Raw genomic sequence first — 26515 nt, 5'->3', positions numbered from 1 at the left:
TTTAACTTATTTTTTTTTATGGACCTTCAATTCTTTTTAGCATGATAGCTTGTATTATGAAAAATTAAATATTTTCTAAAGTAAGAAGTTGCTTTAATTCTACTCTTTTTCTTTGTAAAAGAGCTTTCAAAAGGTGTTTTAAGTAACTAATTTAATAATATTTAGAAACTAAGCTATCAATTATTGTTACTTCGTTCATTTGAATATAAGAGTTCAGATGTTTTAACATTTTTGATAAATACAGTAGAACCTCTCTCTTCTCAGTACTTATTTTAACAAAGCATTCTTTTAACTGCATTTTATGTAAGCAATAAAAGTTTGTTTTTTGCTCTTAAAAAATTTATTAATTTAAAGCAAAGTAACTAACAAATATTTTTTTTTCTTAATGAAGTTTGTGTCTTTGGTTTTGCTCAAGAAATCTGAGAATGGATTTTTTTTTACCCTTTATCTAACTTTTCATTATTGGTGTAATTTAGTTCAGCCATCATGATTTCCATATCAAAGCATGTTATGCAAGAAGAAAAAAATACTGTTTTCCAAATAGAATCTAGGGTGATCAAAGGTACTAAGTTTATGAAACTGACTTACGATTAAGAAAATTGAATTTGCTATTAGGTGCTGCTTTGCACAAGTGGCTTTTTCAAAAAAAAAAAAAGAGAGAGAGAGAGAGAGCCTAAGTACTACTTATCTGGGGTAATAAAGCAAGTAGGATTTGAAATAAAAAGCATTTTTACTTATTTGACAATAAAATTTAAATTAAATAGTCTTTTAAATTAAAAAATTTAAATTTTTTCTAATTGTGGGTATTTAAAATACTGAAATTAATGAATTTTAGTATTTTAAATACCCATTATTAGAAAAAATGTCAATTTGCAGAGCTTACTGATAAAAATAAAGTTCAATTTTGATTATTTGAAATAGATCTTGTCTCAATTGTGCCATAAAATCGAGTTTCTACAAGTACTTATAACCTCTTTTATATTCAATAATGCTAATGCTAATTTTTATTTGCTAATTTTTATATATCTCTTTTCTTTTTCTAGGATATACAGCCTCATCAAATTCTTTCTGCAATACTATTTCAAGGCGTGTATACTTTTGTAGATGCTTACAATTTATCTGTAGCTCATGAAGATATGGATAAGTATGTACTTTCTCTAATAGAGCAATGTCTTTGACTGTTATATTATCTTATTTTGTTATATGTTTGCCAGTCATATTTCATTTGGAAAGGACTATTTTCTTTTTTAATTTTGTGCTACCAGTTAGTGTATTTTTTTAAATTTATTATTTACTTTTTAAATAGAAGTTAAATTTTGATTGCAAATATTTCATTACTAGTCCTTAATTTTGCATAAATTATGAATTTAGTTTAAAATCTTAATTTAAGCTGAAAAAGTTTATATAATATTTGATTAATAAAAGTCTTACATTAAAAAAAGAAAATATTTGAACTTTTTTACCTTACTGTTTTATGAAAGTTTTTCAGAATTCAAAGTAGCATAACCTTTAAAATTCTTTCAATGATTGAATCGAAATCATTTAAGAACTGGTAACTGTTACTAAATTGATTAAATTTTTTTTTAAAAATTAATATTAAAGCATAAAGTACTTTTTATTTATTTCAGTATTAAATTATTATTTTTTCAATTGTTTTCATTTTATGAATCAGATAACTACTGCTAACTGAATCAAAATTCTTGGTATCCTCTTTACATCTATCAAAATTGTATTCTGAATGATTAAAATAGATAATAAATTATGCTTATTTATTCTTATTCTCATTATTCTGACCAAAAAAATATTTTTCATTTTATTTTTATTATATTTTTTTATAAATGACTTCTCTTTTTGCTTTATTTATAAATTATCAGAATTAAATCTTTGAAAGAATATCAGGAATTAAAATTATTTCACAAAAGCTATGAATCCTAAAATTATTTATTTGATAATTTATTATAAATTTCCTAAACTTGACATGTCCTATTTGTATCAGGGTGCGTAGCATTTTTAAAAGGTGCTTATTTTCGATTTCCAGTTTTTAAAAGCCCTTAAAGGTGCATTTTTCATTGGGTGTTTTTAAAAAGTGCTTGATTTTCCCTTTTTCGAAATTAGATTTTTCCTTCACCATGTTGATTTTCGCTACGAATTATGCAAAAAGACACTGTTCACATTGTTCAATTCAACATTTTCGTAATTAATTCAACCCCAATCTATTTTGGCGTATTGTCAGTCCGTAGAGTATGAAAACGCAATTCGTTTTACATGATTCAAAATTTCATGATTTTTGTCGAAACAATAACAAAAGTTTTTTTTCTTTTTTCGAAATGACAGTTAAAACACGATAAAACAGTCAATTGTCCAGAACTCTCCAACCCTGCCTAATTATTATATTTTTTTAAAGTGCTTAAAAGGTGCTTATTTTTTGTCGAATAATTTGGATATGCACCCTGTTAATCTTGATCTGTTACAAATTTATTTATAAATGTAACTTTTTCCTCTAGGTCTGTTAACTATTGTCGAATATTTACTGAGCTTGCAGAATCATTCCTGGAAGAAATGGTCTTATCCCCAAATGTTGTGCGTACATATTTTGATTTATTGATTTCATAATTAAAGCTGCTGAGCTTTTAATATTGCAGTTACCTAATATTTTGCATTGATTGTAATACAACATAGCTTTCTCCCGAGTTATAGATAATTTACTTGTTGAAATTTTTATTAACATTTGATTCTTTTTAAATATACATGTAACTAAATACGTAAAAATGACAGTGAAATTAAAAGACCTAGCTCAATTAATGAGGTAATTATATTTTCATATTATTCATTAAAGTAATAGGCTTCAAATTAGTTAATTGTTTATCTTTTTATACATGAATGTTGTAGTTAGTTTTAGCCTTTCATTTTTTGACCAAAAACTAAGTTCGAGGCAAATTTTGCGAAACAATCTTACTTTTTCTAAACGTTAGTGTTAGTAGTTAGAGAAAAGTTCTCAAAATTTTTTTTTTTTTAATTTATTTAAAAAAAAAAATTTCATCGTTTTTGAATAAATACATGTCATTCCTTAAATATTTTGCTTATTTTTTAGGGTTTTGGAAGTTTACAAACTTTAGATCTTTTATTAATGTGTGTTGGCCATCATGATTTTGAGGTGAGTAAAATATTCTTTATAATATTAGCTTTGTTTCATCGTAAAAACAATAAAGTTTTTTGTGTATTTAATTGTTCTTTGTAAATTGATTTAAAATAAAAGTTTTATCAGGAATGCATTTAAAACAACAAAACATTACCATACAAAATGTATAAAGTTGAAAAATTCTGCAAAATAGTAATAATAATTTTAATTTGTTTAACCAAGCTAAACTTTGTCAACTTAAAAAAGTTTTACTTTATTTCATCCTTGAAGGAAAATGTATGTAATAAAAAGGTATTGATTGTTTTGTTAAAGATTTCAGTTATACTAGGAGGCTTCGCTCTCCAACCCCCGGAACTGCTTTCGCAGTTTATTCCGGATTGCTTCGCAATCCGATGCTCGCTTTGCTCGCTCATTGGATACGTTCTTAACGTCTAGCTTTTGTATACTTTTTTGAACACTGAAGTTCCGAAAACTTTTCACTGTAGAAAATTCTAAACTTGTGCATTTCAATATTAATTTGAAATTGCAAACAGTTCGTATATTTTTCTTAATCACACTATTCTAAATTTCAGTTGTTGCAAAAAGTAACTGTTCTAAGTTTTGTTTTAAAGTCTTTCCCACCAGAGGGCTAAGACCATGTGTTGTAAAACCGTATGAAATAGTACTGAAAGCCGGATGTAAAGCATCGGCTTCAATGAAGATTATTTTGTGAGAATTTTTTTGATAATTCTGTGAGAATTCACCCGATTAGACATATGATGCTCACTACGTGCTCTTGCGCGCCGAAGCCTATCAATTAAAACGTATTAGCGTTTTATATAATATAGATTAGCCATATTATGCTCACTACGTGCTCTTGCGCGCCGAAGCCCATCAATTAAAAATGAAAACTGTTGCCAACGCGAGAAAAGAAATATCATCGGTTTTATTGATACATACGTATTAGCGTTTTATATAATATAGATGCTTGATTTTTTAGGTGATTTTTGAATTCATTTCACAATACTGTCAGTATTGTTCATTTTCTGTTTTTTTTTTCTCCCTCCCTTAAGCCAAATTAATACAAGACTATAAAATGTTCTTTGTTTTCTATAATGCCTCTAAGAAAAAGCACCCTATATGGATTCTTCTAAAATAGTGTAAAGTTTTCGAAGTAAAAGTGTGGGTCAAATGAAAATAAAAACAATTTTAAATTATGGTCCTGCTTTGGGCATTTTATGCCTGTTTATTAGTAAGTTTTTACTTCAATTGAAATTTCAAAAATTTACTTATTCCCAGTTATTATAATTCTACAAATTTGCAAAAACAAAAGGAAAACTTAAATAGACTTCTGCAAACATGTATAAATTTGAGAAAATTATTTCTACTCAAATAAGTATCATGAATATGTAAAACTATTCTTTTCAAATGTCAAGTTTTTTTATATGGTAAATTTTGAATGGTCATGCAACAAGTAAGTACTATCCCACTAGTAAGTACTATCCCTTATTTTTATTATGATCTTATTGAAAGTTTTAATTTTAGATTTCTTATATGTAATGATTCTATACATTCATTATGTTATTTCTTCAATTTCTTTATTAATTGAGGAGCCTGGTGTGGAAAAAGTAACATTTTGTAGAATATGAAACAATTCATAATGTTTATAATAGAGTTTGCACAAGTCTTAAAGAACATGGAAAATCTGGAACTATTAAAAAAAATTTATTTTGTTTCAAAAATTAGGAATATTTTTATTTATTTTGTTTTCCATTGAAAAACTGAGGTAAAACAGATTACAAATTTAGAAAGAAAGCAAGTCATAGAAAAAGAAAGTCTTTAATGAAGTTTGTTTCGAAGAATAGTTTTAAAATACACATAAAATGAGCTAAATACACAAAAACACACATTATACATAAATACACATAAAATTCACTAAAATAAGCAGCCTCATAAATTATGACATCTATTTATTACAAGCTTTCTTTTTAAAAAAATCCACTGTTCAGTTGAATTTATCTTCTTTGAGTCATATTAGATATTTCACAAAATCGTATATCTGACATAATAAACATAATTGATTTGAGGTTAACTTTCGCAAATTTTGAGAATTGAAATTTTTTTGTGAGAGATTTGAGAATTGACATACATTTTTAAACTTTTTGTTTTCATTTCATTTCCTATAAAAATTTTTCCATCAATCATCGTTTTTTGTTTTTATTTTTTCACATGATAATTTTATTACCTATGTTATTTTTATTAAATTATTTTCTTTTTCTTTAAGGTGGCTGAAATAACTTTTAACGTTTGGTATCGATTGTCAGAACTGCTCTATAAGAAAAATGATGATGCTCTAAATAGGATATTTGAACCTTATATTCAGAGATTGATTATTGCTCTCTGTAGGCATTGTCAACTAGACTCGGATCATGTGAGTTGGTTATTGTGTGTTTATTAAAAATTAAATGTATAATATTTTACGTATCAGCTGTCTTTTTGAAACAATAATTAAGTAATTGATTTATATTTAAAAAATTGGAAGCAAATAAACAATACATTAGATATGTATTTTTCATATATAACAATTATACAATTGCAATTTGTTCTTTTTTCCCTCTTGTCAGGAAGGAGTACCTGATGAAAATGATGATTTTAGTGAGTTCCGTCGACGTGTATCTGACCTTATTAAAGATGTTGTATTTATAATAGGCTCTTCAAATTGTTTCCAACAGGTATTTGTCACATTTAAAATACAAATTTGATAATAGTTTTCTATTTGCACACATTTTAGACTGCTCCTACCTGAGCATATATTTTTAGTCAAATTGTAATATTCAAAAATAGATGTAAATCCATGTCTCAGCTCAAAAAAATAATCTTAGTAAAAAGATTTTATGACTAACCTAAACATGTGTTTACTTGTAAAGCTTTTCACAATCAAGTATATTTATTAGAATAAAGTCTAACTGCTGAAAAGATTTGAAATGCAGAAATATCCATTTTTATTTTTGAACTTAACACAAATTTTGTTTTGAAATTTTAATTTGTTCTAAATTTATTGCAAATTGAAGTACTTTTTCATAATTTTTTCAACTTTTTTTCTTTAAATGTAGACTATTTGTCTATTGTTGTAGAAAATGAGATCTTAATTTCTTCATTTTATGAGTACACGCTCAAATGGATGTTAATCAAACATGGCAATAAAAGAAAGAAAGAAAAAGATTACTGGTTGCCAGATATAAATCTTAACATTAGTGAAATTTTTAAAAATAAGAAACTTCATAAAGAGCAACAAAAACCATTCCCTGTCTGAATTGTAATAAATTTCGGCAGCGAATAAAATAAGCTTTGCTAATATTTTATTTTTTCTTATTGTGCGGCACAATATACATTCCTCAGATTAATTTTCTTTTCAAGCTCAAATGATTATTTTTTATATCAAATTATGCATCTATTTCCTTATGAATATGTTAAGTTGTTCCTACATAAAGCTAAATTAATTAAATATTTTGAAAACAAACTGTTCTGTGTTTTTACAGAAAGTTTAGAAAAAAAAAGAAGAAAATGAGTAGCAATTACAGCGTTCCTAGTGAATTAAAAATTATGAAATACGGGGCTGTAAGTTTATTTTAGAACACTGATATGTATTAAAATTACAAATATAAATTTTCTGTTGTTAATTAGGACCAAACTTTTACTGTAACGTGAAAAAAAAGTGTTCATAAAGACTCACCCAATAATTTTAAGTACTGAAAAGGTGAATCTTTAGATAAATGCAGCTGAAAGGTAATTTTGTGTTTTAGATGTTTGAAAATCTTTGTTGTCAAGGTAATTTAGCTTCTTGGGATGCATCAGAAGCTTCATTATTTATTATGGGAGCTGTTGCCAAAAATATTGTACCGTAAGTAATTACTCTTTGTTTTTATTCTATCTTAGTGTTATGTATGTTTTCTATTTTAATTACTTTAAAGGTCAAGGAAAATAATTTGTTGTAAAAGTAATAATGCATGAAGTGTTAGTTAAAATTTAAAATTACATATTTTATTAATAGAAAAAAGTAGAGTTTGATAGTAGAGTTGTTTTATCAGTAGAGTTTGATAATGTGTGTAGTAATGTTTGATATATACTGGGATTGGGCATAATTATGGAAATTCTTTTATACTTACACAATTTTTTATATTTCTATAGAAATATTTAGAGAATTATTTTGAATTGTTTAGTTCATGTGATTTCCCATACATATCAATAATGTTTAAAGCTTTTAGAGGTTTGAGGGACCAGCAATAAATTATAAGCAAAAAATGGATAGCAATTTGATTTGACTCCAAGAATGAGAGTAATTCAGTGGCGAGAGTTTAGTAGATATCTTACCCCCAAGAGATTGGTTAACCAAGGAGAGTTTTGTGTCATTATGTTTTGAGCACCCTATGCCAAAAAATATAGTGATAAGCTTGTAACTATATCAATTTCTTTGGTTATAATATGCAATATCTGTACAAAACTTTGTAAACCTAGCTTAAATATTTATAGAGAAATGGATATTTATATTAAAACCAATTTTTTTATCTTATGTTTTCTTACTCTAACTGCAGAAATATTCAATAAAAGTAAACTTTTTAAAGTAATTTTTAAATGCTGTAACCAATACTAAATAATAAAAATACCATTTTAAAATTTGAAAAAATTAGTTAAAAATTGTGCAGGATTGAATATTTAAAGTAATCCTTTCATTCTGTGCATTCGCATAAAAAACATTTATGAACAATGTTTTAATAATTGTGTTTTGAATTGTAATTGGTAACTTATGAAGAAAGTCTGATTTAAATGTCTGGGATATGTAAAAAGTTTATAGCACTTCATTAAGTATCATTTGTAATGTATTGAAATCTCTAAATGATATGGGGTTTTCCATAAATTTCATTTTGCATCATATAAAAAGATTGAATCACAAATGATAATGCCCTAAAATGATGGTCCTGACAGAAAAGTGAGATGGTAAAGGCAAGAAAATAAAGCATAATTTAGTATGGAACGGTCTTATATAACACATATCCTATATAATGAATATCATTTTTAATGAATCTTATTAAAAGTGCAAAATAAAATTTCGGAAAAAAAACCTTACCATTCGAATCTTTTTTTTTCTCTTTCCAAGCTTACAAATGCTACTTTGAAATTCGCTAGAGTCTTATTAAATTTGCAAGATATTCAAATCAGATTTTTTTATGGGTTATCAAATACGACTTGAAACAAGATTATGCATATTAATAATGATAGGGATTGTATAACATAATACTAGGCTAATATACATAAATAATAGGGGTTGATTTTCAAAGTCTCCTGCCCGGGGGTGATTTCGGAAGATCGAGTTTGGTACCAGTGGATAACTTTTAAAAAAAATTTCTTGCATCTTTTTTCACTTTTTTGATTTGATGTATATTTTCCAAGATATTTGACTGCAATCAATAATAATGCCTCCAAGCTCTTTAATAATACTGATGGAACTAATAGTTTTGTCAACTGAGCAACTCAAGTTTGAAGTTTTTATGTTTGTCGTAAACAGAGATAGTGAGTTCAAGGCCTAATATCATGTTAAGATTTAAAAAGTTTACTGAAATATTACCTTGTCAAATTGAGTGAGGCAAAAGTTGAAACTCAAAAAAATTAATACAGAAAGTAACATCAATGTATCAGCAATGTAAATAATTCTGATTATAAAATTCTGATGATAAAATTCTGATTATTTTAAATTATCTCAAGGCAAAAAATTTTCTCTATTGGTATCAAAGATTGGTTTTCATAATTATTTTAAACTCCCATATTTATTTTTTGTATTGTACAATGTTACTCTGTTGTCAGAGATGCCCAAGGTATGGCCAGCTGGCCAAAAATTGTTTACGTGTTCGTTTTACTTGCCCCTTAAACTGTCTCATATTATTTGTAAAAGTATGAAGGAAGAAGAAAGAAAGATTTTATTTCGGGCATTTTCTGTGATAGTAAGTTAATGATATAGTTCAATCTGTCTAGGCAAATTGAATTCTAGTACTTTTGTTTAGTAACTTTTGTTGATGACAATAAGTTCAGTGTTTGCAATGAAACTGAGTTTCTTATGAATTTGTACAAAATGAAAAAAAAATAATAAATAAAGAATAAAATTCCTATATGAAAAAAACATGTAAGTATAAATTTAAAAAAATATAGTTTTGAAATTTAAAATCACCAGTATCACATTAATCAATTACATTTTTTGTATAGCAATATTTTTATATTCTTAAATAAAGTTAATTTTAAGAATGAGATAAATGAATCTCTTTTTTTTGTGTGTGTGTATGCTGAAATTTATTGTATAATTTGGTATTATAATCATACCACTTAAATTTATTTTGAATTAAATGATTATTTAGTTAAAAAACCTAATTTATTTCAATTATCTGCAACTGAATAAAAATAAAAGTTGTAAATTATTAGCATTTAAATTACTCATACTTTCAAACAAAACTTTATATGAGCTGTATTTTCACGATTACAGGCTTGTCTAATTTATGTTGACCTACATATCATGGCTACATATAATAAAATTCATATAGGCAATGGTAGAAGTGCTGTATCTTGCTATTCATATGTTTTAGCTTTAACTTTTAAGTACTATGTTCTTCCTTCAAAGTATGTTAAAGATTAAATTTAAATTATTTTTGAAGAATTTCTAAGTGGTTCTTACCTTATATATTTTGTTCTTTCTGAAATTAAGCATCAATAGCTTAATATTTTATCAATGAAGCATTCAGTTTGTTTAGTTTTTTATCTGGTAATATAATATAGAAAATTATTTTTATTTCCCTTACAGTGAAGAAAATTGTATCGTTCCTCAAGTAGTTGAAGCTATATTAAATTTACCTGAAACGTGCCATGTGGCTGTGAGATACACAAGTACATATCTTCTAGGTGAACTTTGTGAATGGATTGAAAAACATCCTCAATATTTAGGTTAGTATATAAAATAGTTGTATTTTATTAATTTTATATTAATAATTTTTTTCACATAAATTTAAATAGTTTTGAGCTAATTGGTTCCCAGCTGCTTTAAGCATTACATTGTTTCTTATTTAAAACTCAGTTTGGTTTTAAATTTCTTGGTGTTTTAAGTAAGTAGGGTTTGATTGTAGAGAAATCCAGAATCTATTATCTGACTAAAAATTATTTAATTAATCAACAAAAACTAAATGATCTTATTAGTTTTCAACTATTTTGTATTCAATATTCTTTCAAAGTTGTAGAAATATGTTTACCATTTGTAAATTTTTTTCTAATTTTAAAAATAGAACGCAAGATTTGTGATCCAAATAGGTACCTTAATTTATTTCTGCTCTAAAAAGATAAGGAAAAATTTATTCAAATAAATTTTTTCAGCTCTCAGTAATTTCTAAAGCTAGTCAATTTTGGAGAACAGTTGCTGCATGCACTAAAGGCTCAACTGTTTTAAAGCCATTAGTTTTTTTTTTCTTTATGAAATGTTTTGTTAAATATTGTATGGTCTTTTGAAGTTTTGCAAAATAAATAAAAAATATTCGCTTATTTGTTTGGAATTTATAATGCTTCTATGACATTGTTCAATTAAATTTATTATGTAAACTTTAGAAAAATAGTTAATTGGCTGAGGTTTTTTTTTTTTTTTTTCAGACCCAGTATTGAATTTTTTACTTTTGTCTCTGCAAAAGAAGACATTATCTTCCATTGCTGCTACAGCACTACAAAATATCTGTTCTACTTGTAAAATTCAAATGGCTGCTCATCTGAAAGGTTTATTACAAATTATTGAAGCTATGGATACTTTTTCATTATCAAATGATGCAGCTGTTGGGCTATTGAAAGGTAATTTTTTATGGTTTATTATAAATAGATTTGTTTACTTTTTTTGTTCTCTTGTGAGGATATTGTCTAAAAACTTGAGAAAATATTTTCATAAATAGAATATAAACTTGTAATGAATTATTTTCCTATAGATTTGCTTATCGACCCTAATATTGTAGAAATGTGTGAAATTAGCCTGCAAGGTTATCTTCGTTTTTCTTTTAAATTTATTGTTCAATGTCAGTTAAGAGAAACATGTTGATTTCATTGGAATGTGAATTAAGTTATATTTAATTTTTCCATATCAACTAACATGGCTTATATATTAAAAAATATTTTTTCTTGAATTTATTTTTGTTCATTAATGACATTTTGCAATTGGAATCTTCCTATATAAGTATGCTAAGCACAAATAATTATTCTTTGTGTTGTCATCAAAGAAATAAATGTACAATTTTCAGCTGAGAATTACATTTTCGACCATATTATTGTGTAGTCAAATTGTTAAAATAAATGCTAATCAATACTTTAGATCTTAAACATTAGTTTATCAAAGAGCCACAATTTTAGATCATGATAAAGATACCAAATGTTTAAAATAATTATGAAATGCAAGTGGTTGCTCATTTTAAATGGCTACAACAAATAATTCAAGTTATCAATGTTATTATTATCAAGTGATCTACAGAGTTACCACGGGTCAGGGAGAGCAGGGAAAACCTGGAATTGTCTGGGAAAGTTGCAATTTTCTGACAAAAACCTTGAGTATTCCTATATCATACCTGGAAAATAACCAGTCTTAAAATTGTCATTAACAGTAATCAGTTACTGAGATTCGAGTTAAATAATTCTTACATCTATTACATTATTTTTTATAAAAATTTTACACAAACTAAAATGTTCCTATCCTCATTTAATATTTTTTTTACGCACAAAATCTAATATTTCACAAAACAAATAAAAGAACCAAAGTTTTCTGATGAGAATATGGTCTCAATTTTCATTGAAATTTACCTGGAAAAGTCAGGGAATTTTTTTTTTGCAAACTGAGTGGGAATTTTTAGGCTATTGAACATGGGCCTTTTTTACTTCTTTCATCTAATATATAACTTTTAACTGTAAATTCTTCTCTGGTGAAAATGTTTAATTAAACAACTCAGACATGTGTGCATCAAATTAATATTTGCCGATTGTGTATGACAAATTCATGTTAGAGCAAAGTCCTGATCTGTGCCAAAACAGGTAAATATTTACAAGGTTTAGATGACTGATTATAAATTACAAATGCTAGTAATATTTTTCTCTGTGAAATTTTTAATTTGCCCGGCAAATAATGAATTAAAATTTCTAAAATTCGAATTTAATATGTAACTTTTTACTACGGAAATGAGAATATTAAATAATTAAAAAAAGTAATTATTTTTATCCACTTCAGACTAAATAGTTAATTTCTTTTATTTAGTTTGTACTTTAATTATATTGTAACAAAAACGGTTTAAGGATATAATTTATGTTAATGTATTAGATCTATTGGTTTTGCTTATTATATACCCTCCAACTGCTACGGAATTTCCGTAGTTGCTATGGAAATTGGAGGTAAACTACGGAGCTACGGGTAAATAGTAAAATACTACGGATTAAACAAAAGCGCCTATCCGATCTATCCGCTTCCGCTGTTGTCGTCTTTCAATCGTGGTGACGTCACTGATTGCGTATCGCCGAAAATGACGTCATGAGTTGTTAGCCTTGGTCGGGAGAAACCACGTGATTATGAAGGGTTACTCATTGGCGGCGCCATTGTAATCTGCCTGAAAGCAGCTGTTCTTTGAGAAACTGCGTTAGTTTTTTGCTTTACACCTTGTGAAGTGAAGTGACTTCAATAACAAATTTTGAAAACAACTTTGAATTTTGCTGCTCCGAAGTTGAAAGAATGATACGTTTTTGTTTGAAATTTTAGATTATTTTTCATCCAGCTTTTATCGCGTTAGTTTTTAAGCTGTGTATTTATTATTAAATTTCATTGTGATAGATCGTTATTTGAAAAGATCTAATCAGGATCGGGAAGTTTCTAATGAGGATGGATTACGAAAGAAGAGGAAGAATAATCAAAAGTTTAGAGAGGAATATATTAAAAAGTTTCCTTGTTTAGTATCGGGAAAAGAAGGCTTTGCGAAATGCACTATTTGTAATTCGGAATTCTCTATTGTCCACGGTGGACTGGATGATTGTCACAGACACGTGATCGGTCCTAAACATTGTGCTACTGCAAAAGCACAGGTGCATCAGCAACCTATTAACAATTTTTATTCTTCAAAATTTGAAGGAAATGGTGTGATTAAAGCTGAAGTATTGTTCGTACGGTTTTTAATTGAGCACAATATTTCTCTATCTGCTTCCGATCATTCTGGCGCCTTATTTAAAAAAATGTTCCCAGATTCCGACATTGCAAAAAAGTATGGGTGTGGACATACCAAGACCCAGGCAATAACTGTTTCCACTGCTGAGGGGATAAGAGAGAGTACTCTAAGTAAGCTCAGAACATCATTATTTTCTCTTTCCACTGACGGAAGCAATGACATATTAGATAAAAAGCTATATCTTTAATTTTTAATTATTATGATGAAGAAAAAGGACAAATCGTATCATCACTGGTTTCTTTATCTGAATCAACTAACAACACTGGTGAGGGAATTTTTGAACTTCTTGATGGAGAGTTTAAAAAATATCGACTGAAGTGGGAGAGTTGCATAGCATTCAGTTCTGATAATGCTAACACAATGGCTGGATGTAATAAAGGTGTTTTGAGCTATATAAAACAGAGGCAACCAAATATAAAATTCATTGGATGCCCTTGTCATTTGGTTCATCTAGCAGCTCAAAAAGCTACAGCATCATTGCCCGTTGATGTGGAGAATTTGGCGATAAAAGTTTTTTACTACCTTGAAAAGAGTAGTAAAAGAAAGTATGAATTTAAAAACTGTCAGATAGAATGTGATGTGAAACTTCACAAGATTTTAAAACATGTTTCAACTCGGTGGTTAAGTTTCGAAAATTCTCTAAAGAGACTAGTTGAGCAGTGGGACCCATTGCTAATTTTTTTTTCACAGTCTGATGTTAAAGAGAATGCTAGCTCAGAAAAAATAGAAGAGTTACTTAAATCAAACAAAACAAAGATATATTGTGTTTTTGTTACATCGATATTGCCTGTATTCACCAAGGTAAATGTTGCCCTGCAAAAAGAGCAACCTTCTATCCATACTTTGTATGATGATTTAATGAGCTTATATTATGAACTTCTTGTACGATTTGTTTCGCCTTCTACCATAAGCAAATCCAAGTCTTCTCTGTTACAAGTGAAATTTCAGAAACCTAAATATCAAAAACCTGATGAGTCTCTTATAATAGGATCAAGTGCTAGATCTATTTTGAGTGATCTGATGCCAGAAGATACAACTGAGTTCTTTTTGGCAGTGCGAAAGTTTTTTGCCACTGCATGTGAATATATTCTCAAAAAGTTTCCTTTAGAAGATGATTTTCTTAAGCATGCTTCTGTGGCAAACATTTTGAAGAGGCAGAATGCAAATTTTGCATCTCTTAAGTATTTTTATGATTTGTTTAATTGTGGTATTGACATTGATCAACTTGAGTTAGAATTTGCCTTTTATCAGGCAGACAATTTTCCTTCTGAAATTTTAAATTATACCAGAGCAGATGAGGCATGGCATAAAATTAGCCAGTTAAAGGATGACAATGGAATAAAGAGATATGTGTGAGATTCGTATAAATCAAACTGATAATCGCTCGAGTCTGAGTACCAAAACATTAGAATCGATTCTGATCACTAAATTAAGCATGGGAGTTTGTTACAATGCACAATTTACTGAGGATCAGTTAAAAAGAGCAAAAAATACTTGTTATTCATCACTGAAAAAGCATAAAGCGGTTTAGATACTGTGTTTCTGTAATTAAGGGTATTTTTTAATTAAAATCAGATTTGCTTATAGATTAGATTTCTTAATTAATGCTTCTACTTCTTAATTATAATAAATAATTCAAAGATTTGAAACAGTTTAGCTATTGGTTAATGTCTATACAAATTCATTCCTCTTAAAGAATAAATTTTAATGTGTAAGCTTTAGATGATATAAGTTTTTAAATATTGTTTTCTAATTCTGAAAGTTTTATTAGGAAGAAACTCATTTATATAATCCATTTTTCTTTCAATAAATTGGTATTAAATTGTTTTCTAGATTTAATTGCTTTAAAATTTGGTGTAAAAAATATTTAATAGGAAACATCTTAGAATCTGACCTTCCTAAATAAAATAAGTAAAAAAAATTTTGGTAACAATTGAGTGAATGTAGAGAAAAAGTTGTGAAGAGTTCACTTTTTGCATTTTACTGAGATGTTATATTATTTTTCTTTGAAATTTGTATAAATGTACAATAAACTTTCATTTGCAATTTAATAATTTTATATCCTTGGAAAAGTGTACCTTCCTGTATGTGAATTAAAATTGTACTATCTAAATAACATGATTTTTTAAAAGTCTATGGCATTTTAATTTTTTTTTAAATTTCTCAATGTGAATTAACATTTTACGCTTGTTTCAAAATCTATTTTCTTATATTTATCAACTGCATTTTGAAATTATAAGTGAATATAATTAAGTATCAATATGAGCATAGCAAATATTGCGGGATGCTGTAAATGTGTGTTGCGCGAGTGCTACTGATGGCTAGGTAGGCAAAGTTGGAGGGTATGTTATTATTTTTGAACTTCCAATACTATTATGATCTTACAAAAGTTAATTGTTTCTAATTCTAATTAAAACTCTCAATTTGTGTTTTTCTTACAATTGGAATAAGGCAATTATATTTTCATTACATTGCAAATTTTATGTTCTAGGAACTGCTCTTATCCTTGGTCAATTGCCACACGATAAAATTACTGAAGGTTTAATGGAACTTTGCCAAACTCAAACTTTACCGTTATCTCTGGTAAGTGTTGATAAAATCTGTACTATTTTCTTTATTAAAATATTGAAAATCTTTTTGAGCATTTTCAAAATTTTTGTTTTTGCCAGAATTATTTTCTTTTTCTGTGTTTTTTTGTCGAAACATTTGGTCAGAAATTTTAATCATAAGAATGGGTAAAAATATCTGAACTAGTGTCGCATTTTATATTCTGTTCTATCAATTTAGAATGGGCTATTAAATTAATGTTCTTTTGTGTGACTGGGTTATACTTAAAATTCTGATTCATTTTTCTTTTTCTTAAAAGTCCTTCATTCAATATTTTGACCATCGAGAGCAGTTTAATTTCTTTAAAAAGAATTGTCTATGTGTTTAGAATTGACTGCTAAATAATACTAAGTAATTGTACATCTTATATTTGTTTAGTAATTAAATAAAAATAACTATTTTAACCATAAGATTATTTTGAAGACTTTTTTTTTTTAATCAGTTGCAGATAAACTCAAGATTATGCGTGCAATATTAATATTAATTTTTGAACTATTTTTGTGATCCATGAAGTTATTGTTTGTTACATAGCTCCAGAATACTCACCATATTCATTTTTCATTTTAGTTAATAAAAGATGATAAAGAAAATATTAAAGAAGGGACAAAAGCAGATCCTGCCATCTGGTTAGATAGATTAGCTGCAATATTTAGGTAGTATATCTTTTTATCGCTTATACATTTCCCGAATATTTTCTCATCAAAATATTCTTTTGTTAAAGACAAGAAGTCCTTGTTTTTAAATTCTTATTTTTATATTTTGAATGTCTTTTCTGCATGAAATTCCATTTAAAATGTATTCATTTTTAGAAATATAACACCTTCCCTTACAAATGGGCAGCAACATCCATGCCAGCCAGTTGTAGAAAAAATATGGCCACTTTTATCTGAAACTTGTAGCAAATATCAAGCAGATGTAAGAATAATGGAGAGGTGTTGCCGCTGTGTTCGGTTTGTGGTGAGATGTGTGGGCAAACAGTCAGCTTCACTTTTGGAACCTTTAGTGACACAGGTAATTTCTATCTTATATTTATTGCTCTGTTTTAATGATTCTTTTCATTTCAAGTTGTCTTTGTCAAGACTCTTTTATTTTCAAGTTTAGAAATAATATTGATTTTTGGTATTTTACTTATTGAGACCTCAAATAAAATGACATGCATTGCTTTACTTCATTTATTAAATTTATTGGAAATTTGACTTCATTCGAAGAAAGTGCATTTAACTTTTTTTATTTGTTGCAAGAAATTTTCTCAATAAAGTTATAAATTTTTGTCTCATTCAGCATCAAATAAATGCGCACTAAAAGATGTTTAAAAATTTTTTTGTTACGAATTTGAATTTTGAATCTTTTAACATTTCATATAAACATACAGAATAAAGACTGTTAATTTTCAGAGCTGTAGTACGGAAGAATTGCTCAAACCAAAAAATAAAAAATCTATACTGGAGGAGGAAAGCACAAAAGCTTCTGATGATTTTTTCACTGTTGTTGTTGTTGTCATTATAGGCCATTAAAGCAAGGGGTGTGATTTTTCTTGTTTTCTAGTGGCGCCATATATGGCCAAGAAATTCTGCCACATCCACAAGTCACACCCGTTTATAGGGCGGACCCGTACATCCTTTCATTCATCCACAGATCGTAATTTTAACATGAACCAGAGAACAGGGTTCCCACGGTCTTAAAAAGTCCTTAAAAACTGCTTAACTTTTATTTTGGAAAATAAGGGCCCTTAAAAGTACTTAGTTTTGGTACAAGGTTCTTAAAAGTGCTTAATTTTTCAGCATTGATTGGAACAATTTTTCAGTTCAATGTTTTAAAACAAAAAGTTGTTCTTTTATCACCTAGAATTAGATCATGCACGGAGAGTAAAGCATTTTAGAGAGACAAGAAGAGATGTGTGTGAGGCAAGGAGAAGAAAGCATGTCTTTTTATTAATATATTGGTTCTTTCATTAATATATTCTGCCTTTTGCCTTGAATGATCCTCGATGAGAAGAGTGACATTCTAAAAGAAAAGAGTAGAGTGTGGACAAGGGAAATACTGCAGATGGAATAGATGGTGCTTTTTTTTGGGGGGGGGGAGGGCAGTTCTAAGGGAGACCCACACTGACCTTCAAAATTGACAGAATTCAAGAAATTCAGTTCTATTGGTAATGCATCTGCTAATAGGAATAAACTAAAACCGTGAGAAAAGAAGTATGAGAAGAAAAAAAAGTTTTGAACTAGAATCTGTAACGAAAATTATTTCCAAAAATCTTGGAAGAATTAAATAAATTTGTATAATATTTCAAAGCGTAATAAGTAACTGTAAATTTATAAGAAGCAGCAAAATTTTTCAAAATTCATGATTGTACTAAAAATTAGACAGATATGTAATAAGCAGGTTTTAAAAAATCCCATCCCACCTAGATTTTATATTCCTGAGATTTATTGAGTTTTTGAAGAAAAACCTCAAGTTTTTTCAAAAATATTTTAAATTTTTAATTTTGTGTACTAAATAATGCATGATTTGCTCCTAACAAGAAAGTTACATGTTAGGTAACTATTTATAACTTGTTTTGCTGCAATGTAAATTTTTTTTTTTTTAAAGTTTTAGATTGTTACGCAGTTAGATTGTTATTCTTTTTGTTTCTTCAGTATAAGCAGATTGTTCCATACAAATTTAAATCTACTCAATTAAAAGATCCCAAACTTTTTGTTATTAATGTCTATTGGAATAAAATTCAAATTTAGATTTTAATAATCATTTTTCTCAGTTAGCATTGCAACTTAATATACTGTTTCTTTTTTTTCTTTTTTATATTTTTTTTAAAGTTTCTATTCAACTTTTGGTTGCTTTAAAATTAGTAAATTTTTTTCGTCAGATTGTTTAGTAATATTAAAAAAAATTCCTAATGTCAGTTTTGGCTGGAAATAATTGTAAAGCTCATCTTAAAAGTAAAAATAACACAGTTGCTGTTGAGGAATAATTTCAAAATGGTTAAGTTACACATTACTTTCAATATGTTTTTCATAAAATTTTTCAATAGATTTTTTAAAAACTATTAATTCACCATAAAAATAAAATATCAAATCATAATAATATTAGAGAATAATATTAAGAATTATACAGGATGATAAAGAAATATTACAAGTAAATGTCCATAAATTATGAAAAAATAGATAATTTATAAAGATTTGTTAATTAAGTAACCTTACCAATTTTCTAACCATAGGAATACATTGATACCTTTGAAAAATCATTTTAGAACCTATTATTAATATGTTCCACCGAGAACTATTAAAAAACATATTTAGAACATTATAGTTTGAAAATTATAAATCTTAAACATAATTGTATTTTTATTCTATAAAAATTTTATAAAAATATTTATTGCAGTGAATTTAAGAAATATATATAATAAGTTAAGCCTGAAGAAAAAAATTGGAATGATTCAAGGTGCTTAGATATTAGTATGACCCGTTTTTATTTAAAGTAGGACTTAATTTGACATGACATAGTTAAGAAAACTACTCTCATGCATAATACTAATTCAACTTCTTAGTATTAATTTTTTTTTAATTACTATATACCCTTATAAATGAAACATTTTGTTAATAGAGAAAAATAATTTTTTTGGCATAATTGAATATTTACCAAGATTGGCCCATAGCTGAATATGTATGTCGTGCATGTCTAGTAGCGAAATATAAAAAGTTTTAATAATTTTTTCAATATTTTTTCAAAATTTCTTTATCTACTCTTTTTTTAATATATTTCTGCACCTAATTTTACAATTCAATTTCTATAAAATGATTAAAAAAGGAATACAGATAATTTTTATAGATGTCGTTAATCTTTAACAATCTGAAAATGTTTTAAAAGAACCCAACCCGGGTTTGCAAAAATTGTCTGGTTCTTACTTTGGCGAGCCCTGAAACAATTATTAAAACAATTTATTATAAAATTGTTTTTTTTTTATTGATTTTTTTTCAAGAAAGTTAAATAATTGGCATTGTCACTGGAGGTATATATTTATTCGATGATAAACAATCATACTATTTTTATGGTCCTTAAATTTTTTTTAAAAAAAGTCCTTAATTTTTGCTTTGTTGAAAGAGTGGGAACCCTGGAGAATGATTACTCTCCAATTCCGTACCCCCAAAGGTATAATTTGTTATGGGAACATGGAAGACTTTGTGATCTGCAGATTTAACATGCACCAGTCAGCATTTACTACACAGGGAATCTTTGGCCGGCTGAATTCGAACTCTTGTTCTCATGAACGTGAATCCAGTGCCCTGCCAACCAGGCTATCACGGCCTGATTTTTTTTTCTTCCTGTTTACGTTAAATGACGATGTTTTATGCTGAAGAGTGTCATTTGTTGATTTATGTAATATCCATGATGTATCATTTACAATATATTAGTTTCAATTAATTGTCCATATTTTTCTCAGTTATTTGCCATATCTATATAAACAGTACTTATAGAAATGTTAAAGAACAAAAGAAAGTAAACCAGAAGAAAAAAAACAGAAAATGAAAGAACTAAAGAAAGAATTTTCTCTTGCTCTTCAAAAAATGGAATAAAGAAGGTCAAGAGATAGCTATATTTCTATTGAAACTCTAGGCATGTAACAAAACAATATTTTACAAAATTTTTATCTAAAAATTTTGAAAATTCAGCTACATGCAGCTGGTTTTTAGTGAACCCTTAGAAAAAAAGTAACCTCACATGATCAGGATAACCCAATATCTAGCTATATTTGACATCAAAGAGCCAAATATTTTTTATAAATTAGTTTATATAGTTTGATAAAACAAGGAATATTTCAAAAAATTGAAATTTGATTTTTTTTTTTTTTTTTTTTCAGATCTAGACTTAGTGAAATAAGTTATCAGCAAAGAAACTTATATTCAACCACCGATAAATTCTATGGTTCAGTTTTCTAACACAAGTGGGGGGGACTTCAATAGCATCCTTTTAATAGTTTTTGCAAAATATTTAATAGATTTGAAAATTTCTGGTCACAACTAGTCAAGTCTAATGGAGGGAATTTCTAAAGGCTCTCTCTTCTGGAGAATTATTTTGATTAACTAAAAAATTTTGGAAAATTTTCTTGATACATTTTACTATTATATATGGGAATGTTTAAAAAGAAATTAATTTCAAAGCCCTTTCGTGACACTGTGCTGAAATTTCCCTGCTGCTCGCTGCTCTTCCCTTGAACAATATGGGGAAAACAGCCGCATTTGAAAGTTAGGAAAAAGCTAGAGCTAACACTCAGAGCTCTCAAGAAAAAAAATTGTACTTTCAAAAATTAATTAGAGATTGCATATCAACTGAAGCATTAAACCCATTGCCATGTACAAGATTTACAAAATGGAATAGATGTAATCCAAAACTGAAGAAGAAAGACCAAAATTAGATCAGAACGAGGCTGAAAAAAAATTCTATTACATATTTTTATTAATACTCATGACAGTTCTTCATGATTCGGATCAAAGATTTCCAGTCGCCACTTTTGGCCCATGGGCCATAGGTTGCATTTTTTTTTATTCATGTAACAATGAGCATTGTTGTGTGCGTGTTTTAATTTTTTTTAACAATGTAGGCAGTTATTTGACTTTCTTATAATTATTATTTTTCTTTTATTATAGATGGTACAGATATATCAAGTCTATCATCATTCCTGTTTTTTATATTTGGGAAGTGTTCTAGTTGATGAATATGCTTCTGATCCTGGTTGTGTACCAGGATTAATAGATATGTTACAAGTACTTATAATTTTTCAGTTTTGAAAATACTATTAACTAATTTCATGTGCAATTATTATGTATACTTACCAACAAAGTATTTATTGTATACAATGCCAAATGTTTTTTAAACACCGTATCAAATTATTACTCACTTTTCCTGAACATTTTATATAATACCTGGACATTCTTTAAAAGGACAAATGCTATTTATCCATAGTATGAAAAATTATTCTGATACTGCAATTATATAAATGGTGTGCATTCCTCAAAATTGCAAATGTTATTCTAAAAAAATAATAAAAGTGCCATTAAAAAAAATTAATTCAAAATACGTAAGGAAATATAAATATTTCCTAGGTAATATAAACATTTCCTAGGCATTATATCAAATACCAAGTGAGAAGATGTCAGCCTCTCAATTAGTATTCACTAGAGTGCCTAGAAAATGTGTAAAATATGAATCGTTTCATACATTGGTCATACTATAGAATGCCTGATTTCAAACTTTGCCTGTAACATATATATAGCATAACTGCAAAATTCTGGATTACTCAAGGGTTTTTTAAAGTTGGGATTTCAAAAAATTCCTAATTTTAGTTTTAAGCCATTGAATATGATTAAGTTACTGGACGAAAATTAAAATTTAAAAAAAAAATTGTGTTTGATTCCATCGTAAACCCTCATAGTTTTTTTCTCATTTCATTAACTCTATAATTTTTCTAGTGTTTTTTAAAATCTTGATATTTAGATATGATATTGCAACACAGGAATTTCTAAACCTTTTTTTTTTTCTCTCTCTCTCTCTTTATTTTCAAGATCTGAATTCACGATGATAAAATCGTGTCATGTTTTTCAGTTTTTGACATTCATAGCAACTCTTTTCTTCATAGTTTTTAAATTTTTAATAGAATATTATTCTAACACACAAATTTCTAATCACATCATGGTGCGTGGCGTTTTTAAAAAGTGCATAAAGGTGCTTCTTCCATCGGAGATTTTAAAAAGTGCTTAATATATCGTTTTTAAAAATGAGGTTTTCACATTGTTCTATTTAACTTTTTCACAATTCATTCAACCAAAATCCATTTTGGCATACCTTCGGTCCTTAGTGTATGCAAGCGCCAATCATTTTACATGTTTGATGCGTGTGCTTCTACAGAGATTGGTTTGGTGAGATTCTAGCACTCTCAAATACAACTCTACTGCATTTTGCAAGTTATTTTCATTTCAGGCTTCATTTTGTAACCTGAACCTCTGAAGTCAAACCAAAAAATCTTTTGATTTTTAATGGTGGCTAATATATTCAGGAAAAAAGTTCTTTGCCAGAAACTAGTTATTTTATTATGATCATGTAAAGTCTTTGAAAATTATTTATGTCTATAATGCTTCTTTTTTTTTTTTTTTTTTTTTTTTTTTTTTTTTGAGTGCTTAAAGATGTTTATATATGGCTTTGCCCCCTGTCACATGCAATAATCTTGTTTTGACCAACTCTAGTTTTTTTTATCATAACAATGTTTTTAATTTAGCATATGAGTTGTATTTGAGTAATAAGTTTTTAAGGCCATACTGTGTTTGCATTGATAATACTATAGGTTAACATGAATTTATTGATCTTTTTTTTTGTAGGATTTGCTACAGAATTTTTAAAATAGCAATGTCTTTAATAGTACAATAGTATTTCAAACTGTATGTTTCAGTAAACTTTTTTTTTTTTGACATGCTCAATTCATTACGATATTATTGTAAATCCCTGCAGTTTTTCTATTCGTTTTTTCAACAGTTATTGCTACGGATTTCCATGTAGTTTTTTAAAATATTCTCTCTTTTTCTCCCGGTCAGGGAGTAAAGAAAATTCTGGGTTTTAGAAGTCTCAATTCTATGATAAAACTATACATCATTTACTATATATCATAAGAAAATTATTGTGATCTTACCATTTCTTGCATTTCCAAAGTCTGTAAGCATGTAATTAATAAAAGTTATAACTTTATTATTTTGTAACTTTTTTCTATATTTCTTATTTAACAGTAATGTTTGCTTATAATCTCTTCTTAATATTATTCTTTGTCATTATTATGTTTTTAATTATAATTCAAAATACAAGGCTTTAAACTAATAATGTTTCCGATTTATTATGTTACTAATTAATCTTGTGATATTGCCTTTCAACTCCTACTTTGCTTCATGCAAAGAAACCTTATTAACGTTTATGAAATTAAAACATGTAAAGCAGTCTTTATTTGAATTTTTTACTCTTCCCTACCATATCACATTAATTAGCGCAGTAAAAAAGTAAGGTTATTAATATATTTTATGAATGAAATGTTTTTAAAGTTTTATTTATTTATTTATCCTTCTCTCTCTTTCAGGCATTTTGTGGTCCCACTTTTGCATTGTTAGAAAAAATCGATGGCTTGAGAAGTTATCCTGACACAGTAGATGATTTGTTTCGATTATGCACAAGGTATGTATTATGCTTGATAAATGATAGTCTTTTTGTCGGGTTTATGTATTTAATTATTTGTTTTTCATTTTATTATTCATTATGGTAAAAGATTTGTGGGTTGGTCATTGTCAATAGAATTATTTTTGTGCCTAATAATTAATGTATAGTTCATGTTAATGGGTGTGTAATATATATATATTTATATATATATATATATATATATATATATATATATATATATATATATATATATATATATGGCTGGGATAGCCTGGTTGGTAGGGCGTTGGGACCGTGTCCAAGAGATTGTGGGTTTGATCCTCATCGGTTGAAGACTGCCAATGTAGTAGGTGGTGACTGGTGCATGCTGCATCTGTTTGGTCACACTGTCTTCCTTGTGCCCATAACAAATTATGCCACAGGGGGTACTGAATTGGAGATTGATCGTTCTCTGATTCTGGTAAAAAATTTTAATCTGTAGATGTATGAATGGATCCGCACAATAAATGCTCTGTGAGATGTATGAGGCTGACGATGGCACCACTGAAAAACATGAAACATACCCGCTGCCTTAAATTTGCTTGGTGTTGCCAAGCAGGTTTGCTGATATTGGAAAGTGGCATTGAAAACAACAACATATGTATGTATGTGTGTGTGTGTGAAGTAACCTTTAAAATTGCCCAGTTTTTTTTTTGTTTTTTTTTTTTGTCCTTTTTCTTTTGATTAGTATTACGTGGGTGTATTTTTTCCAAGGAGATAAGTGCCCAGGTTTGTGAAAACTCTCTTATTATTTAGGTATCATTTTTTCTTTCAAATACCAAAAAAACGCATTCTAGTTCTCAAGAAAATTTTAATGTTTATGTGATTCAGGGTGAACTTGTTTCTTAAATTTCCTAATATTTTTGTTTTGTTTGTTGAATCTTTCTGGTGATCTTGACTGTTGACAAAGAAAATTTCTAAGTATTCAATTATTTCTTGAAATATTCTTATCTAGGTTATATTTGTAAACATTAGTTTAAATGGTCTCTAATTAATTATAATTATTTTTTACATCATGATTTTTGCTAAATTTTCTTTTATACTTTTTAAGTTGTGGCAACCAAAGTTGATTTTTTAAAATATGGCCTACACTTTTGTGAATCGATCTAAACGTTTATAACGTATGTAATGAACAAGGCCCTATCTGAAAATTACAGATTATTGCTTCTTTTTTTTTTTACTCTGCCATTTAGCTCTTGATCCCATGTGGCTCTGTCTTAATTATTGCAAGCCATGTACTCTTTCTACATTTTTAAAGTTACAAAACACGAGAAAAGAAAATGTAAAATAATTTGAAGAAAAAAAATGCCAAAACCTGATAATATTTAATGACATCAGACTAACCAATTTTTCCTCAACCATAAATGGTTCTTGGAATATTTTAATGTGTTGAAACTGAAAATGTTTAGTTTTTTTTATCACTAATATTTTAAAGCTTGCCTTTAGTATTTTTCATTATCCTGTTCCTTTACTTTTATTAGATTCCTCCAGTGGTGTCCTATAGCAATTCTTCAATGTCCAATAATGAAACCAATTCTCCAGTGTGCTATTCACGCTATTACCTTAGACCACAAAGATGCTAATACATCTGTAGCCAAATTTTTCCATGATTTTGTTAAGGGTGCTAGAGTACAGGAATCTAGTAAGCAAGTAAGTTCAAGCATTTATCATTGAAATTTAAAAGCATTTGTTTTATACATTTATAGCTGGTAACAGTACAGATTTATTTTAGTTTTGTTGGCCATTTTATTCTTATCTTCTTTCCTTTTTTATTTCAAATAAAATGATGTTAAGCTTTAAAAAAACTAGATTAACAACTTGTTTTAAATTTTTTGTATGAGTTAAGAGATTACAAGGCTAAAATTCAAATCAGAACAATTTTAACAATGACTAATTCAATTGCTTTACTTCCTAAATTTCGGTCTTGTAATTTAGCATTTTTTTATATTAAATTATTAATTAATAATAATTATATCAAGTTTTTACATTGACATAAAGTTACGTTTTTTAGTTTACATAACCGATTGCCTAGTACTATTAAAAACTGCCACTGTCAAGACAAAAACTAGTTTCCACGAGTAAAAAGTCAGCTCTGGTATTTTAACAAAAAAGAAGACTTTTGTATTGAAGAATACATGTAAATAAAATAATAGAAGCCATATTAACATATTGAGCTTACTAACGATGTCAATATACTCTTTTGACATCGTATTAGCTGCTTGTATTTGATTTAAAGCATTTAAGTTTCTTATTACTGCTCTTGATGTTAGTTGTACTTTGTCTCACTATTCTGTATTGA

General features: G+C 27.6%; 1 protein-coding gene across 1 annotated transcript in view; it reads left to right on the top strand.

Moving 5' to 3' along the window:
* LOC107453593 (transportin-3) overlaps nucleotides 1-26515 on the top strand; it is a 45714-nt gene that overhangs the window by 14901 nt on the left and 4298 nt on the right. The window contains exons 9-22 of the mRNA XM_016070470.4: nucleotides 1044-1144; nucleotides 2505-2580; nucleotides 3092-3154; nucleotides 5403-5549; nucleotides 5743-5850; nucleotides 6922-7019; nucleotides 9963-10102; nucleotides 10796-10987; nucleotides 15875-15966; nucleotides 16558-16643; nucleotides 16800-17001; nucleotides 21633-21749; nucleotides 24101-24195; nucleotides 25698-25866. Of these exons, the coding sequence (XP_015925956.1) occupies nucleotides 1044-1144; nucleotides 2505-2580; nucleotides 3092-3154; nucleotides 5403-5549; nucleotides 5743-5850; nucleotides 6922-7019; nucleotides 9963-10102; nucleotides 10796-10987; nucleotides 15875-15966; nucleotides 16558-16643; nucleotides 16800-17001; nucleotides 21633-21749; nucleotides 24101-24195; nucleotides 25698-25866 (1686 nt within the window). The remainder of the gene's footprint in view (nucleotides 1-1043; nucleotides 1145-2504; nucleotides 2581-3091; nucleotides 3155-5402; nucleotides 5550-5742; nucleotides 5851-6921; nucleotides 7020-9962; nucleotides 10103-10795; nucleotides 10988-15874; nucleotides 15967-16557; nucleotides 16644-16799; nucleotides 17002-21632; nucleotides 21750-24100; nucleotides 24196-25697; nucleotides 25867-26515) is intronic.

This window comes from Parasteatoda tepidariorum, chromosome 1, assembly GCF_982258835.1.
Source record: "Parasteatoda tepidariorum strain Cologne lab strain chromosome 1, Ptep-v5.0, whole genome shotgun sequence".
Lineage (NCBI taxonomy): Eukaryota > Metazoa > Arthropoda > Arachnida > Araneae > Theridiidae > Parasteatoda > Parasteatoda tepidariorum.
Note: the sequence above shows the minus strand (reverse complement) of the source record. Positions and strands in the feature narration are given on the sequence as shown.